Source organism: Ochotona curzoniae, unplaced genomic scaffold (assembly GCF_017591425.1).
Source record: "Ochotona curzoniae isolate NIBS_2020 unplaced genomic scaffold, NIBS_Ocur_1.0 contig_291, whole genome shotgun sequence".
Classification (NCBI taxonomy): Eukaryota; Metazoa; Chordata; class Mammalia; order Lagomorpha; family Ochotonidae; genus Ochotona; species Ochotona curzoniae.
Window position 1 is genome coordinate 13,987,331 of NW_024465649.1, and position 18,052 is coordinate 14,005,382.

Here is an 18,052-nt window from a genome sequence, read left to right on the forward strand (position 1 = left end):
ATCTGACTTGTCTAGCCGAGTAGGAAACAAAACGGACACAGGGGAAACCTCCAGGAAGCCAATCTAATAACATGATACTGTGTTAGATGCTTATTGGAAATCTCTACTGTTTTGCTCCAGAATTCCATATTCTTCAAAGGAGTATATTCTTGTATGTTCTGCTTCTTTTTCTCCTGCATAAATCTTCAGCTGGCTAAATCAGCAATGGTGTGTTCACCATCAAAACAATAAAATCCTTCTCTATTTGCTCACAAATGTTGGTAAGAAAAAAAGAAAAATTCCCAACTTACTGCAAGAAGATTCATGATGGTATGCCCCGTCTCTCCAAACAATGGCTTCCGAAATCTGACACTGAATAGTGGGCATGGATAAACTATGAAAATCAGAAACGATCAGACTAAAGTTAGCTTGGCAGTTTAAAATTCTGGTTAAAAAGCAGCTACTATAATTTTCAAAATACACTGATAATGGCTCATCAGAACATCTCAAATTTACAACTCAAAAAGCAGCATGGAAGCAGACAAATTCTAAGCAGGGGCCAGCACTGGGGTGGGCAGGAGGCAGTGGGTTAAGGTTGCCATGTGTGATATCAGCACCCCATATGAGTTTTAGTTCAAGCCCCAGTTTCTCTCAGTCTGACCAGTGGCCAGAGTATCTGCGCCCCAGCCACCCACCTAGGAAATTTAGATACAGTTCTTGGCTCCTGGAGTCACCATAAAACCCAGTCCCAGCTGGGTTTTGTCTGTTTAGGCAGTAAACCAGTACATGGATCTCTTTCTGTGTTTGTTCTCTGTCTCTCTCTTTCTCTCACTTTACCTGCCTTTCAAATAAATAAATCATTAAAAAAGAATCCTAAGCCAAAATCTTTTAATGAGAATAAGCCCTTTTTCTTAAAAATTATTTATTTATTTGAAAGTCAGGATTAGTGAGAGATTGAGACAGAAGCAGACTGCCATAGAGGCAGGTAGCTCTTCAATCTGCTGGTAGACCTCTCAGATGGTCCCAACAGGGATTGAGCCAGGCCAAACCCAGAAGCCAGGAACCCAAACACTTGGGATATCTCTACAGCTTTTCCTCTGACCATTAACAGGGAGACGGACCGGAAATGGAGCAGCTAGGACATGAACTAGCATCCATATGGGATGTCAGTATCACAGTCAGTGGTTTTACCTACTACAACATAATGCTAACCCCCAGATTTGTCTTCTGATTAGTAGTTTCAAAAATGGTGCAAAGGTCTTAGGAAGCAATCTTCTTTAAACTGCGTTGATATGATTTGACATGGTCCAGGAAACAATGATTTCCTGATTCCTCTTTGACCAAGAACATTTAAGAGTCCACTCAGTTCCTAAGTAGGGTCGCCTTGGGACAGCCAAATACCAAGTGATGTACCACATGACTCATCCTGCCAACTTTATGATTTGAAAGGCCCATGAAAGCTATGAATGTATCGTCTGCACACAATCTTAACCTTCCTTGCTTCATTTAGCTGATCCATTTGCCTCACTCATAGTTTCTGCCACAGGAATGTAGATCTGAAAAGTGCTTCTCAACCACTTCATTCATTCCATTTTGGAGCTCCCAAGGAACCTAACTTTAAGCATAGGTTTTAACATCACGTGCTACTAAAATGAGGACTTTTGTATGTTTTCCTCATACAGGTTCCCAAAGGACTGTACTTACGTCTAGACATTTCTGAAATCCCAGGATTTATAATATATGATAGGTCCTTATTAAATTCTTAATGAATGAATGAACACGTGACTAAAAAAATTAAGTTGCCTTGCTAAGAATATATATTGTCCGACTATTTATAAAATATTTCATTATTACCTCATTCTACCCTTTTAATAATTCAATATAATATAAAATACTAAAACTATCATCTTCAGCTTACAAAAGAAAATGGCAGAAAACCTAAGTGAAAATAAGAGAACCTGATTAGCTCAAAATTATACAGCTTCTGATTAACCTTATTTAAATGGTCTGATTCGTACATGACAGCAATTTTAATTAGGTTAGCTTATACTGTTTTAAATAAAGTTTACATTTTATTTTTCTTTTTTAAAATCACAACTTAGGGCCTGCTGCAATAGTGTAGTGGTTAAAGCCCTTGTCTTGCACACCTGGGATCCCATCTGGGCGCTGGTTCTAATCCCGGCAGCCCTGTTTCCCATCCAGCTCCCTGCTTGTGGCCTAGGAAAGCAGTCAAAGATGGCCAAAAGGCTTGGGACCCTGCACCCGTGTGGGAGACCTGGAAAGAAGCTTCTGGCTCCTGGCTTTGGAGTGGCTCAGCTCCAGCTGTTGCAGCCACTTGGGGAGTGAATCATCGGACAGAAGATCTTTCTCTCTGTCTCTCCTCCTCTTTGTATATCTGACTTTGTAATAAAAATAAATAAATCTTTAAAAATAAATAAATAAATAAACATATCTTAAAAATAAATAAAATCACAACTTAGTTGCACAGGCAAATAGTTTCTTTTTCTGTAGCTATCCTGCTAATTGAGACTTATAGAGGACTTATAGCGAAGGTAGTACAACACATAGCATTTATTCTTTTTCTTCTTACTGTTGGGTGAGACAAAAATGAAATCTAAAACTTATGGTCTATTTAAACTCATATTTAAACTCTAATTTAAACTCAAGTATTTACCCCCCCCCTTTTAACTGTGTTTCTCCTAAGCACCTTTTAATTCAAATACTTTTATCATGTATTTATCTACTTTTATAGGAAATTAATACGAATTTCCAGGATCTGTTAATTAAAACATTGTTTGCCATATATTCCAATCTGGCAACAAAGGATATAATGTATCATTTATTAGAGACATTATTAAAGCAGTTATGTTCATACTCATTTATTTGAAAACAATATTTTTCCCAATGAACTATAAAAGTAATAAACTTACACGCTAATAATAACCAACTTTCTCATTTGATACTTTCAGTACTTCCCATTACTAGCAAATCAAGTAGAAACAGTGAAAAAATTTAACATAGAGCTATTTCAAAACATCATTTTTGCTGACCTATACCACCAAACTAAAGAGCTGAGAACAGTACTGGCCTTATTTAGCCACTTATGCATTGGCGTTTCACTTAACTGTCTCATTACTTACGTCGATATTCAGCTCCAAGTCGCAACATAAGTCGGATAGGAAACACTTTAGCCCATGGAGTTTCCCATTTCTGGATAAGAATCCCAAACAAGTAAGGTGGGGTTGGGAGCACTAGGTCTTGTAGTGACTGGTAAGTAGATGTCACATATAAGAATCCACCATGCTCTTTGCTGCCAAGGAAACTTTGACTAAAGAAAGAATGTCCCAAGTTGCCCACAACATTCCCTAAAACAAACAAAAAAATCATTGATTACTTTCTCTTAACAAATAAACTGTATTTTTTAATAACCATTGTTACTTCACATTCGATCACACTAACATTAATTTCTAACCTTTCATCATGAAATATCCATGTTTATAAAATTACTTTTAAAATAAATCACATTTAGTAATAACTTACTTTTCAATTTTACCAAAGCCTCTTGTGAACATGAAGTAGCTTAAACTATCATAGTATATATTTAATTAACTAAAAATAAAAATGCTGATATAGTCCTAAGTTTAACTATTGATTTACTGTATGAATTCTGTTAGAGGTCTCAGGATAAAATACACTACTTACAAAAAAATGTCTAAATTAGATGTCTATTCTCACAAAGCTTGGTATCTTACTGGGTTAATAAAAACAATTATGAACATAATGGAATATGAGAATTAATACAATTATGAAACACTTATGAAAACAAGAGGACTTATAGAGAAGGTAGTACAACACATAGCATTTATTCTTTTTCTTCTTACTGTTGGGTGAGACAAAAATGAAATCTAAAACTTATGGTCTATTTAAACTCATATTTAAACTCTAATTTAAACTCAAGTATTTACCCCCCCCCCCTTTTAACTGTGTTTCTCCTAAGCACCTTTTAATTCAAATACTTTTATCATGTATTTATCTATTTTTATAGGAAAGGCAGATCTACAGAGAGATCTGTAGGAGAAACAGAGATAAAGATTCTGCTCACTGGTTAACACTCCAAATTATAGCAACGACCTGAACTGAACCAATCTGAAGCTTGGAGCTAGGAGCTTTTTCCAGGTCTCCACATATATGCAGCATCCTAAGGCTTTGGGTCGTCCTCAACTGCTTTCCCAGGCCACAAGCAGGGAGCTGGATGGGAAGCAGGGCTGCCAGGACATGAACCGGTGCCCATATAGGGTTCAGGTGCATGCAAGGCAAGGACTTTAGCCACGAGGCCTCCATGCCGGGTCCCAAAATTCTGCCTTTCAAATAAATAAAATAAATCCTAGAAAATAAACAAAAGTAAAAACAGAATGAGTGTTCTGATGAGTTAATAAGAAATAGGTTTCAAACACAGAGAAAAAAAAAAAACTGTGGAAACCAGAAATGAAGAACAATAACTGGATTGCCTGTTTCAATATTACCTTTCTTGTAAAGGTTAAAGGAGTGTGTGTAGGGAATTAATTAAAAACCAGAGATCTTTCCCTTGTTATGCCAGGTACAGCTGGCTTGATTAGATTTGTGGCTGTGATCTCACACATTACTGACTGCTTGGAAGGTCTGTTAAACAATTTAGTTCAACATGGTAATATGCAACTTCAACATGAATGATTATATTGGTTCAATCTGTTCGGTGTGGTTACAGGAGGTCATTCCAAATCAATGGCCTTCACTGTGAAAAAAATAAGAAAAAAAAATCACTATGAAAGCAACACTGAGAGCTTTCCCAAATGGAATAGGGAAGCTATTATGGGAACAGAATGTAGGCATAGCTAAAGCTGCTGCTTGGAATGTGAACTGTCGGTCACTGGTACCCTTGGACTGAAGACATCTGAAGCACAGACAGGCATACTGCATCCAGAGACTCCAGGTGCACATCAGAAGGTTACTGAACTCTTACTTCATGGACACTTTTACTAATAATGCATTCTTTCTGATCTTTAGTCACATAAAGCCTATCCCAAAGCTACTGCTCTTCCACAGCCAACGAAAGTTCCCTCCAAAATAAGCCTTAGTGCTTTATAATGCATCAGCTATGCTTGCCTAATAAGCAATCAGGACAATATGAATCTGTATTGTTCGAGTTACAACTTGTAACATCCCAAATAAACTTTTAGCATGTGCGAGCTCAAACTGATCTGCAATTCTTCATCTTCAATTTTTTATTCATCTTAATTTTGTAATTTAAACTGTTTCAAATGTTCACACATTGTCATCTTAAACTAAAGTCACATATAATGTAAATATTTGTACCTCACATGACAATAGCTTCCTTTTGGTTCAAAGCTTACTTATCAATTCAATCAACTGAAAAAGAGCTCTGTAGATCTTTGTAAGACAACGAGCAGCAGTGGAGCATGACTTCTGGGGTTGGTGTTGTAGTGCAGAACAGAAACTCCACTTACAACCACTAGCATCCCATATTGGAAAACTGGTTGACGTTCTGGGCAACCTGCTTCCAGTTCTGCTTCCTGTGTCTGTGCCAAGGAAGAAGCAAAGGACCGCTCAGATGCTCCCTTGAGCCACTGCTAGATAGCGAAAAATATGGACGGAGTTTCTGGCACTGGCTGCTATTTTTGGGCAACACAACTGCAACTGGAAGATTCTCTCTCTCCCCCCAGATCCTCATCTCTCTAAAACTTAGTCTTTCAAATAAATAAATATATATTTTAAAAAATAAAAAGTGCCTGAGACTCTCATAAGAAGTCATTTCCTCAATTTATAGCATCTTTTTTTCCACACATGTGAAATAAATGTGTGGTATATGGGGGAAAAAGGAAACAGTAAATGTGAATCTCATAGAGCTGTAGTTAGGAAAAAATAAGAGAACATGAAGCAAAGAATACATGCTTAGCATATATTAAGTGCTCAATAATTCTAGGTAATAGTTATAAATCATTTCTTCATAAATAAATTTATATAAATTTCTCATTAGATGAAAAATTACTTTGAAAAGTAGCAATATCATAATGCCTTTGTTCAAAAAGGGTGTATAATAAATTTAACAAGAACTTGAAAATTAATTGAAAATAAAAATATGAATCATGTGGTAACAATTTAAACTAGGAAAACAATTTAAGAAAATAGTTTATGATGAAAACAAAAGTTAGAAAACATTTTATTTTACATTTTTTAAAGATTTATTTATTTTTATTGGAAAGTCAGATTTACAGAGAAGAGAGACAGAAAGATCCTTTGCCGATTGATTCACTACCCAAGTGGCCATAACAACCAGAGCTGAGTTAATCTGAAGCCAAGAGCCAGGAGCCTCTTCCAGGTTTCCCATGCAGGTGAAGGGTCCCAGGTATTTGGGCTGTCCTCCACTGCTTTCCCAGGCACAAGCAGGGAGCTGGAAGGGAAGTGGAGCAACCAGGATATGAACCAGCGCCCATACGGGATCCCAGTGCATGCAAGGTGAAGACTTTATCCACCAGGCTACCACTCTGGGCCCTATTTCACAGATTTTTAAAAACGCAACTTGCTTCAAAAAAAGTAAGAATTATAAACAGTGTAATTTTGTGGCCATGAGAACTAATGGCCACAAAATCTGAAATATTACTAAAATCTGAAATAATTATGGTATACTGATCAAATACATATGGGTAAAATATTTCTAATATCCACAGAACATGACTTCTATTCATTTAACTAAAATTTACAGGGAAGCTATTGTTATCAACATCATTACAACTGTTTATTCTTGAAAGACTATTTTATAAAAATCTATTTTTCCCTTCCTAATTTACCTATATATTTTTCTTCTAAATATTCATGGATTTAGAAAATGGACAAGAGATAAGAGCTTTAAAATAATCTAAATACACTTCTGTCCTAAGAGAATATGTACCTTTTAGAGACATATGTTTTCATAAAAAAAAAAAAAAATAGGGCTCACAGAGCAGGCTTTTAGCTTAAAGGTTAAGACACATGCTAAAGTGGACTCTGTGAAGAAGTGGTGAGAGCTCAAAACACTGGCTTCCTGACACTCATCTGGGAGACTTGGATTGTGTCCCCAGCTTCTGGCTCCAGTCTTGACCCTAAGACAGACCTGGTCACTACAGGCATTTGCAGACTGATCAGTGGATAAGAATCATGTCTCTTGCTGTATATGTTTGTCTCCCCTGCCTCTCAAACAATCGATAAAAATTAATAATAAAATTAAAGATGAATGCAATAAATTGCATTAACCTACAAATAGCTTTAAAATGCCTTACAAGCCTATACTGGTTTTAGACAAATTCATACAATAATGAAGCTTGAAATCAAAGTTTAGTTTATCCAATTACCTAAATAATAAAAATTTACAATAGATAACAAAAAGAGACAACAGAAAAAGAAAAGAAAAATGACTTTTCAAAAGTCTAAAACGACAGAATCTTCCCAAGTGGCCAGCATTTCTTTCTTTGGGGATCAGACATATTAGACTAAAACTCACTTTCAGGCCAGGCAGAGTATCTTCCTGCACCTCCAAATCCCAATGGGAACGAGAAGCCACGAAGGAGGACAGTATTTTTAATAACCATCGTGCTTGTTCAAGATTCCTTGTCTCCTGGTGCTTTCCCAGCAGATGACAAAAAACTGTCATCTTCTACTGTCATCACCCTGATTCACTGATTCCCTCATCTCACAGTTTTGTTCTTTAAAGTCTCTCTGATATACCAGACTAGTTTTTTTTGTTTTTTTTGGGGGGGGGATTAACACACAAAGTTGACACACAAAACAAAATCACAGTGTTTCCATTCTAATGGAATTTCAGTAAGTAAGGTTAGTACAAAATCTTTAAAAGAAAAACATGATAAACCAGTGAGAGGAGACTTGTTTAGGAAGGAGAGTCAGTGAAAATCCTGAGAAAACATCTGAGAACAGATCTAAGCAAAGAAAACAATTAAAATCCCAAAGAGTGTCACTCCAGCTACATAGGAAAGGAAATGCAGAAGCTATGAACTGGAAACATATTTAATGGGTTTAAAGGTCACAGTGAGGACCAAGGTAGCTTAAGCAAACATGCTAATAGTAAAAGATTGAGATCTTTTAGGGGCTGGGTCCATACAGGAGCAGTTCATACATAAAAGTTAAAGAAACTGGAAGTTATTCTAAATGTAGGGGGAAGCTCCTTGGAAGATTAGACGGCTCTAATTCTGTCATCACAACCATCTGTGCCACTCTGCTACATACACAATTGTGCTTTCTTTTTTTTTTTTTAAAGATATATTCATTTTTATTTGTTTTTTTTTCTAAATATTTTAAATTATTTAATTTTTATATTATTTTATGACAGTTTCATAGGCTCTGGGATTCCCCCAACCCCTCCATAAACCCTCCCCACATTTGAAATTTGTCCATATTGCTACATTAGTATAGATCATATCTAGTCATGGTTCCTTCATTGTGGGCATGGACCACGCGGAGTCCAGCATCTTATTGTCGAGATAAATTCAACAGTTTCATTGGGAGACCATCCTTGGTCTGAAAGTAAAGCTGGCAGAATATCATCTCCAATGAGATGTCACTACACAACTTCAACAACAGGAAGAAACATGGAAATTAACAACATCATGAAGTTAATTAACATGGTAGTGAGTGACCAATGTTAGAAAATGCAAGTTCTTAACCACATCCTGTAACTACTTCTTTGCCACCTCAACCTTAGTTGTGTATATCCTATAAGCTGCTATAAACTTGCTCACCTGCCTAAAACTTTTCTATTCTTCAATTGTTAAAATGCAAAGTTCTGTAAAACGTGCTTAATCACTATGTACTGCAAAGTTTAAATTGTGGCTTAAGATTTTCCCCAAGTCTGGAGCAGCCAGGGAAAAAGCCAACTAGCCTATAATAGTTTACATTGTAGCTTAATTTTCTCCCCAAAACTCTTTATCAATTTATGACTGCTCATGCTAAACAAGATGTAACTACATAGAAACTTTGATGTTAAGTTTGTACTGGGCTGTTATATATATGATGGATGTTAATGTTGACCCTTCCACTACTTCTGTGCCACTCTGATTTAGGTTAAACTCAAAAACATGCTAGCTTGGGAGAAAAAAAAAAGGTTTAAAAAGGTTTAAAAAGGTTTATAGCTGGTTGTGTAAATACTAAAATTGAGATATCAAAGAAATAGTTACAGCATTTCAGAACTATCCAAACCACTTGGACAGAACCCTTGGACTATGTACACACTGAGACTCTGGGTTGATCTGAGGGGGCGGATCCTCATCCCTGAGTACTGGGATGTGTGGAAAGTCATGTGTGGTTTCCCTCTTTGTCTCTCCCATTCCTCCAGGAACAACAGGAAGAAATAGCAAATTTGGAAGCAATGACTTCACCCAATTTTCTCTAAATCTTGATCCTTCCCACCCTGATCAACCATGTAATCACTAATAAAAAATAAAATTTTTTAAAAAGAGGAAAAGAAAATAACCATGAGGAAACAGATATCTAGACAGCTCTAAATTATATTTCAAGCTGTTACCAGTATCTCAGGGTGGTAAGATGGGTACGTTTCAGGCCTGGCGTGGTGTCCTAGCAGCTGAGTCCTCACCTTTAACACACCAGAATCCCATATGGGCACCAGTTCTAATCCTGCCAGCCCCACTTCCTGTTCTCTTCTTGTGGCCTGGGAAAGCTGTCCAGCATGACCTAAAGCCTTGGGAACCTGCACCTGGGTGGGAGACCCAGAGGAGGCTCAGGGCTCCTGCCTGTGGATTGGCTCAGTTCCAGCCGTTGTAGCCACTTGCGGAGTGAATCATGGGACAGAAGATCTTTCCTCTCTGTCCTCCTCTCTGTATATCTGACTTTCCAATGAAAATAAAATAAATCTTTAAAAAAAATAGGTTTTGGGCCCGGCGCGGTGGTGCAGGTGGTTAAGGTCCTCGCCTTGCACGCCCGGGATCCCATATGGGCGCCGGTTCTATCCCGGCAGCCCCACTTCCCTTCCAGCTCCCTGCCTGTGGCCTGGGAGAGTGGTTGAGGATGGCCCAAAGTTTTGGGACCCTGCACCCGCATGTGGGAGACCCGGGAGAGGCTCCTGACTTCGGATCGGCATAGCATCAACCATTGCGGTCACTTGGGGAGTGAATCATCGGACAGAAGATCTTCCTCTCTGTCTCTCCTCTCTGTATATCTGCCTTTCCAATAAAAAAAAATAATTAAAAAAAAATAGGTTTCACTTATTTATATTTTCAGGTTCATCTGACAATTCGAATAATCTTGTTCTAATTTCATAATTGTCAAATAATCCAACATAAAAAGTTATTTTAACTTTGTAAAAAAACAGAGTAGCCACCAACTCCATAACAAATGCATATTTGCAAATTACCCGCATGATTTTTTTAAATTAACAGAAGTAGTTTATCACTATGGTAAATACTGAAACAGGAAAATGAAATGTTAAAATACAATGGATCTTTTCAAAATTTTTGCACTAACATAAAAACTACATAAATAAAAATCAATAAAAGCTTTGATGAAAAGTAAAATTACATATAAGAATAATATTGATGAGGATATTAAATAGGCAGACAATGTATGCTAAGATCTGGTTCATATTTTTGAAAAGGATAGAAATACCATGTGGTATAAACAAAATTCTACCTCCTCTTGGCACCCATGCTTATTTTCCCTTGGGTAGCTCCTCCTATGACTAGGTAGGATTATTTCCCTCATTTTCTTAGTAAAAAAAAAGTTATGGGGGTGAGCCTCATATAAGATCTTTAAGTCTAGGTCTACAGATTTAAAAGAAAAAAATATTTCTTCCCCCTCTCCCAAGCAAAAAGGCATTTCTGCTGACCTGCAAGAATGAAAACTCCCATGTTGTAAACTACCTACGCAGCCCAAGACAAGGAACTGCAGACAGGCTCTAACAGTCACCAGTGACCAGGAAGAAAATGGGGACCTGCAAGAAACTGAACTCTGTTAATGCAACAAGCTTAGAACAGGACTTTGAGCCCCAAATGAGAATTGCAACACAGCTTATACTTCTATTACAGCCTTGAGTTGCCTTTAGCAGAGGATTCAGTTGAACCATTCCTATACTACTAACCCTTGAAAACTGTAAGATAATAAATTTGTGGTGTTTCAAGCCACTACATTTGTGGTTTAGAAATACAGCAATATTGTGGTAGAGGATTTAGCGTGCTTGTTAGATGCTGGTTGAGGCACCTGTGTCCCAAATCAGAGAACCTTGAGTCCAATATTTAGGTCCAGCTTCCTGCTAATTCACACCCTGGTAGGGATGAGAAGTCAAGTGATTTTGTTTATGTGACCCATGCAGGGAACCTGAATAATGGATCTGCTTCTCAGGTTCAGTCTCAGTCTAGATCCAGTCACTGTGCACATTTAGGGAAAGAACAAGCAGATGGGAGTAATCTCTGTTTCTCCCTCTTGTTCTCTCTGGCTCACAAGTAAGTAAAAAGGAAATAAAGAGATGGACAGAAAACTAATACATACAGGATAACTAGACAGTAACAAAAGATCATAATCAATTATATGTCTGTTTTAAAAATTTAAAGGTCACTCCAAAACACTAATAGAAACGTGGATGAAACATAAAAACAAGGATTTCACAAAAGGCTAATATCCAGAATTTACAAAGAACTTCAGAAACTCAATGATAGCAAAACAAACAACCTTGTGAAGAAATGGGCAAAGGAAACAGACATTTTTCAAAAGAACAAATTCAAATGGCTAACATATGAAAAAATGTTCAAACTCTGTAGCTACCAGAAAAATATTAATAGAAACTACACTGAGGTTCCACCTAACTCCAGTGAGAATGGCCTACATCCAGAACTCTACTAACACCACCTGCTGGAATGCTTTTGAGAAAGGTACCTTATCCTTATTCCACCTTTGGTGGGAGTGTAGCTTAGTATAACCACTATGGAATTCAGTATGGAGAGTGCTAAAATAACTGAAAATTCATCTGCTGCATGACCCAGCTATCCCACTTCTGGTATTACATCCAAAGGAAATGAAAGCTGTATATGAGAAAATGACATGCAACCCTGCATTTATAGCAGCATAATTTACAATAGTGTAAAGATGGAAACAACCCATATGCAGACTGAAAGAGGAGTGGATAAAGAACCTATAGTATATCTGTGCTATGGAATGCTACTCAGCCATTAAAAAGAACAAAATTCTAGCATTTGGCAACAAAATGGTCCCAACTACAGATCATTATGTTCAGTGAAATAAGCCAATCCCAAAAGGACAAATATCATATGTTCTCTCTGATATAAGGCAAACCTTCATGCAAAATACAAGATCAATAGATACAGAGGTAAACATGCATGTATATACAATCTAGAGGAACTATGTAATGGAGACTATCATATCAAAATGTGAAGACACAATGCAGTATGCATCTCTACTTCCAAGTCAGACGGACTCTCTGCTATTGTCCATACTTACAATGTCAGAATATACTTAAGTAGCAGAATGATGGACATATAACTATTTTTGAAGGACTATAATATTCTAATATTATGGGGGAAGCAATGGGAGGAGGGGATTTGAGGAAGGGAAGAGGGAAAATCCCAGAGCCTGTGGAATTGTATAATTAAACAAATAAATAAAAGATTCAACAGGAATACTCAACAAATATATGAATACATGCTCAGGATCAATAATAATCAGTGAAATTCAAATCAAAATAAGATGCCATTTCATATCTACAAGACTGAGAAAAAACCGGTGAAGTCAAATGTAGGCAACAATGGAGACAGGAACAACAATCATTTAACACTGCTGAAAATATTCAGCCAGCATTTTTATTCATAAGTACACATATGCACAGGTTTTTCTAGAAATTTATTTGTCTTTTACTTTAAAGTCAGTTATAGAGAGGGGAAAGAGATAGAGAAAGAGAGAGATATCTTCCATCTGCTGTGTTCACTTCCCAAATGGCTTCAACAGCCAGAGCTGAGCTAATCCTAAGCGAGGAGCCAGGAGCTTCCTTAGGGTCTCCACATGGGTGCAGGGGCCCAAAGACTTGAGCCAGCCACTGCTGTTTTCCCAGGCCATAAGCAGGAAGCTGATCAGAAGTTGACCAGCTGGAACATGAACTGGCATCCATATGGGATTTTTGTGCTACGGAGGATTAGTGTGATAAGCGACCACACTGGCAACTTATCATTCATTTTTTAAAAATGCCTGTATTTATACTACTAGTTCCTTACTTATCAATTATAGATAGTTTACTAACTTATTTGTACAACAGTAAGTGAAAATTTAGTCCACTTATAGCACTTCTTACATTCGCTATTAAGTCAGTATGGAGGATAAACTATAATGTCAGATAACATACATAATTTCTTCCTCTCAATCTTGGATAGTATTTCCTTATATTTAATATTCTTAGCCTTCTCCAACTTCTAACAGATATGACTTTATCTTTACATAGTTACCATTAATATTTACTACTTAGTTTTTAAACCACATCAAACTCATATGTTGTTCTGAAATGAATATTCATTATAATGTTAAAAATATTAAATAAATATTGATAATTTGGGGTAGGCCTTCAGCCTAGAACATAAGACACCAGTTAGGATATCCACATCCTAAATTAGAGTACTTAGGTTAGAATACCTAGTTCCAGCTCAAGGTTCCTACTAACACAGACCCAAGGAGGCAGGGTGTCAGCTCAAGCAATCGGATTCCCACCACCCATATGGGAGACTTGGATGAAGTGATTAAGCACCATACAAAGTAAACTACTGAAGATTATAATTTCTCCAAACCATGCTGAATTCTAATTTACCAATAATATAAAAATCTCATGCCAAATTTTCAAATTTAAGATCTTTATTTTATATCTGAGTCCAAAAATGTTGACATTTATTGAGAATCATAAAGCATTCCTACCTGCCAAAGCATCCTGATAGAGCTGTACAAAGTGATTAAAGATATCCTTTGGCAAACACTTTTCATCTGGTAGACACTGCAGAAGAATGACTATCTCAGACTGACCCACTGCATGCATCCCCTTAGTTGTGAAACACCAACACTTCCGGTTCACATCTAAACACAGAATAAAAATAGAAAGTATTTATCAATCCTAACACTTAAAAAATACACACACTGACATCTATAGTACAATGTAGCAAAGAATAAAACAAACTATACTGAGTCTGTATAATTCATCTGTGAATTGACAATGCACTGAATCAAAGAATTACTGTAAAAAATAAAACGCCAAGTCGTCTGGCATGAGCACCAGGAATCAAGAAATTACCTCTGGGCTTTAACTTGAACGTTTAACAGTTGTACTGTGTGTTAGTTAACTACCATTCTTCTTAAATAAGGTTCTGATTAAGGTTTCTGGTATTAAAATTTAGTGTTTTAACGGTTTCGTCCTCTTGAATATTTATCCATCAATAGTTATTCTAGTGATGAGGTGGTAATTTATCGCTTCCATCTTAAAAACTCAGAAAAATTCAAGATACATTTGGCTTCTTTGTTAAGCAAATTTGCTATCTCAGTCTGTGTTCAACTACAACAGTTTCAGTAAGCACCACCGTGAGCTGTCTTTCTGGGATACAAATCCACTTTTTCAAAACTCAATTTTCAATAAGGTATGGCTCAAAAAGATTTGTGTGTAATAAATTGGAAAGATTCATTTACTAGAAGTCAAAAAAATAGTTTTAATCTTAAAAATTAAACTTTTAACTTACAATTTACAATTTTAACCATTGACAACAAATTTGCATTTAAAACAAATACAAGCGGGTCAGGGCCACCGTCTTCCAATTGTTGCATTACTGAAATCTGCGATGGTTTTTCTTCCACGGCATAGTCTGTAAGGAGAGAAGAAACACTGTAATAGATTGGCTAGAGGGAGGCATTAATGGGAAAAGCTGATAGAGGAAGGGGCTGATCATTCACAGGAAACAGACAAGCACTGGATTTGTAAACAGGGTGAACAAAGGTCTGTTGTACCAACGGTCCTAGCGTCATGTCAACAGTATCTCCTGTTACTCCCAAGTGGCCCAATTCAGTTTCTATGATAACCTGATTATCCAGTATATTAGCTATTCCACAAACTGTTGCACCATAACCTAAACAGAACTCTTTACACAAGAAATCTTCCAAGCATCACATAATAATGATCTCACATAATACCAATAATAAAGATTTCACATAATTTCAATCTTTAAAATAACGCCCATCAGAGACGGCAGAGCTGACTCAAATAACTGAGTTCAGCCATCCGTGTGGGAGATTGGGACGGCATTCCTGGCTCTCAGTTTTGACTCAGCTCAGCTTCAGTCTCACCCAGACCCTGCTACTGGCAGCATTTGGGGGATGGAGGGGTGACCGAGGAGATGAGAGTGTTCTCTATGTCCTTTTTTCTGTCTTTGCTTCTCCAATAATAACATTTTTAAAATATGTCAGTACTTCTGGGATGTGTGGAAAGTCATGTGTGGTTTCCCCTTTGAATCTCTCCTTGCCCCAGGAACAAGAAGAAACAGCAAATTTGGAAGTAATGACTTCACCCAATTGTCCCTAAGCCTCGCTCCTTCTCACCCTGATCAGCCATATAATCATTATTAAAAAATAAAATTAAAAAATATTAGTACACAAAACAACCCATCACATACAAAATGAGGCAGTGATATGCTAGAAGTAGTTCCTGAAAACAATGTCAAAAGGGGTTGCAATAGAGGAGAGTCCTACTTTTTACTTTATACAAACACTCTAAAAGCTGACTTTAAAAAAATATATTCAGGGCCTGGGGCAGCAGCCTAGTGACTGAATCCTCGTTTTGCATGTGCTAGGATCCAAAATGGGTGCTGGTTCTGATCCTAGCAGCTCCACATCCCTTCCAGCTCCCTGCTTGTGGTCTGGAAAAACAGTCGAGGATGGCCCATAGGCGTGGGACCCTGTACCCACATGGGAGACCCAGAAGAAGCTCCTTGCTCCTGGCTTCGGATTGGCTCAGTTTTGGAAAGAGCTGCCACTTGGGGAATGAACCAGTGGACGGAAGATGGTTCTCTCTGTGTATCTGCCTTTCCAATAACAAAATAAAATAAATCTAAAAAATACAAAAATCACCAATAAATCATACATCAAAGCTGGAACATAGGCAAGTTAATATTTGAAACTCTGACTACAATTCTCATTTAGTCTCTACAGGCACAAAATATGATACAAGTATTCAGCCTTCTCATTTAAATGATGGTGGTTCTCTTAGCTTAAAGGAAAAATCAATGGTTAAAAACACTGAAGGGTCTGGCACAGTAGCTTTGTGGCTAAAGTTCTTGCATATGCAGGTATCCCATATGGGCACCAGTTCTAATCCCAGCAGCTCTACTTCCCACCCAGCTCCCTGGTTGTGACCTGGAAAAACAGTCGAGGACAGCCCAGAAGAAGATCCTGGTTGCTGGCTTCAGAATGGCTCAGCTACAGCCACTTGGGGAATGAATCCGCAGATTTGTTTATTTTTTTAATTTTTTTATTCTGATTTTTGCAAAATCAGATATACAGAGAGGAGGTGAGACAGAGAGGAAGATGTTCTGTTCGATGGTTCATTTCCCAAGTGGCCACAGTGGCTGGAGCTGAGCCAATCCAAAGCCAGGAGTTGAGGTTCTTCCAGGTCTCCCATGTGGTTGCAGAGTCCCAAAGCCTTGGCCCATCCTCTACTGCTTTCTCAAGCCTCAGGCAGGGAGCTGGATCTGAAGAGGGGCTGCCGGGATTAGAACTGGGGCCCATATGGGATCCCAGCGTTTTCAAGGCAAGGATTTTAACTGCTATGCTATTGCGCTAGGCCCCACAATGACTTTTAAATAGATGCAATTGCCTTTTTTTTTTTTTAAAGAAAACAAAAATACAGCAAAACTAAAACAGACCAGAATCTGATTCAAAGAAGTTAAATGGTTTGCTGATCAAAGCACACACCTAGAATAAAATGAAATTAGGACTAAAAATTCAGATTTATCCAACTTGCTATCTAGTATTCCATAGGAAAAGAAAAATCACAGAAGCATGAAAAGTGAATACTCAGGGGCCAGCATTGTGGTGCAGTGGGTAATACCATGTCACTTATGATGCCATCATTCCATATGATTGCCAGGATGAATCCTACTTTTTCTGCTTCCAATTCAGCTCCCCACTAATGTGCCTGGCAAGGCAGTAGAAGACAGCCGAAGTATGTGGGCCACCAGACACATGTGAGAGATGCAGACAGAGTTCAGTCTGGATCAGATGAGCCCCAGCTAAGGCAGCCATCTGAGGAGTGAACCACCAGACAGGAGATATCTCTTTTTTTTTTTTTTTAAAGATTTATGTTTTATTATTTTTTTATTGGAAAGGCGGATACACAGAGAGGAGAGACAGAGAAGAAGATCTTCCGTCCGATGATTCACTCTCCAAGTGAGCACAACGGCCGATGCTATGTCTGAAGCCCGGAGCCTCTTCCGGGTCTCCCATGCGGGTGCAGGGTCCCAAAGCTTTGGGCCATCCTCGTCTGCTTTCCTGGGCCACAGGCAGGGAGCTGGAAGGGAAGCGGGGCTGCCGGGATAGAACCAGCGCCCATATGGGATCCCGGCGTGTGCAAGGCGAGGACCTTAACCTCTTGCGCCACTGCGCCGGGCCCGAGATATCTCTTTGTAACTCTGCCTTTCAAATAAATACTTTTTAAAGTGAACACTCAGAAAAGAGCAATTTGCAGTGTCCTTATAAGATACTAGAGTAATGGCTGAAAATTAAGTTAGAAAGGTAGAATAAGCTCACAAGGAATACTGTAAATTAACCTACTAAAGCTATTAAACATTTACTTGGATATTAAGCAGTATTTGTAAACAAGACACTGTGTTGGCGCAGAAGCAGCCAAATGGCCCCAGGCACATACATTTGTACACCAGGAAGCAACTAAGTAACCAGACTACAGTAGCTGGGCCAACAGGGGTCCTCAGAAGTAGATGCTTGTCTCCACCAACCTACTTTCTACCCCATGAAGAAGCAGGCAGAATTC

At 37.9% G+C, this 18,052-nt stretch overlaps 1 protein-coding gene across 3 annotated transcripts in view; it reads right to left on the reverse strand.

The window, feature by feature from the left end:
• The window catches only part of ZFYVE9 (zinc finger FYVE-type containing 9), a 150,606-nt gene that overhangs the window by 26,714 nt on the left and 105,840 nt on the right, over positions 1-18,052 (reverse strand). For all 3 annotated transcript variants that reach the window (XM_040978540.1, XM_040978539.1, XM_040978541.1), the window contains 4 exons: positions 14,754-14,876; positions 13,945-14,100; positions 3,120-3,344; positions 291-373 (listed from right to left, as the gene is read on the reverse strand). In XM_040978540.1, coding sequence (XP_040834474.1) covers positions 291-373; positions 3,120-3,344; positions 13,945-14,100; positions 14,754-14,876 — 587 coding nt within the window. The remainder of the gene's footprint in view (positions 1-290; positions 374-3,119; positions 3,345-13,944; positions 14,101-14,753; positions 14,877-18,052) is intronic.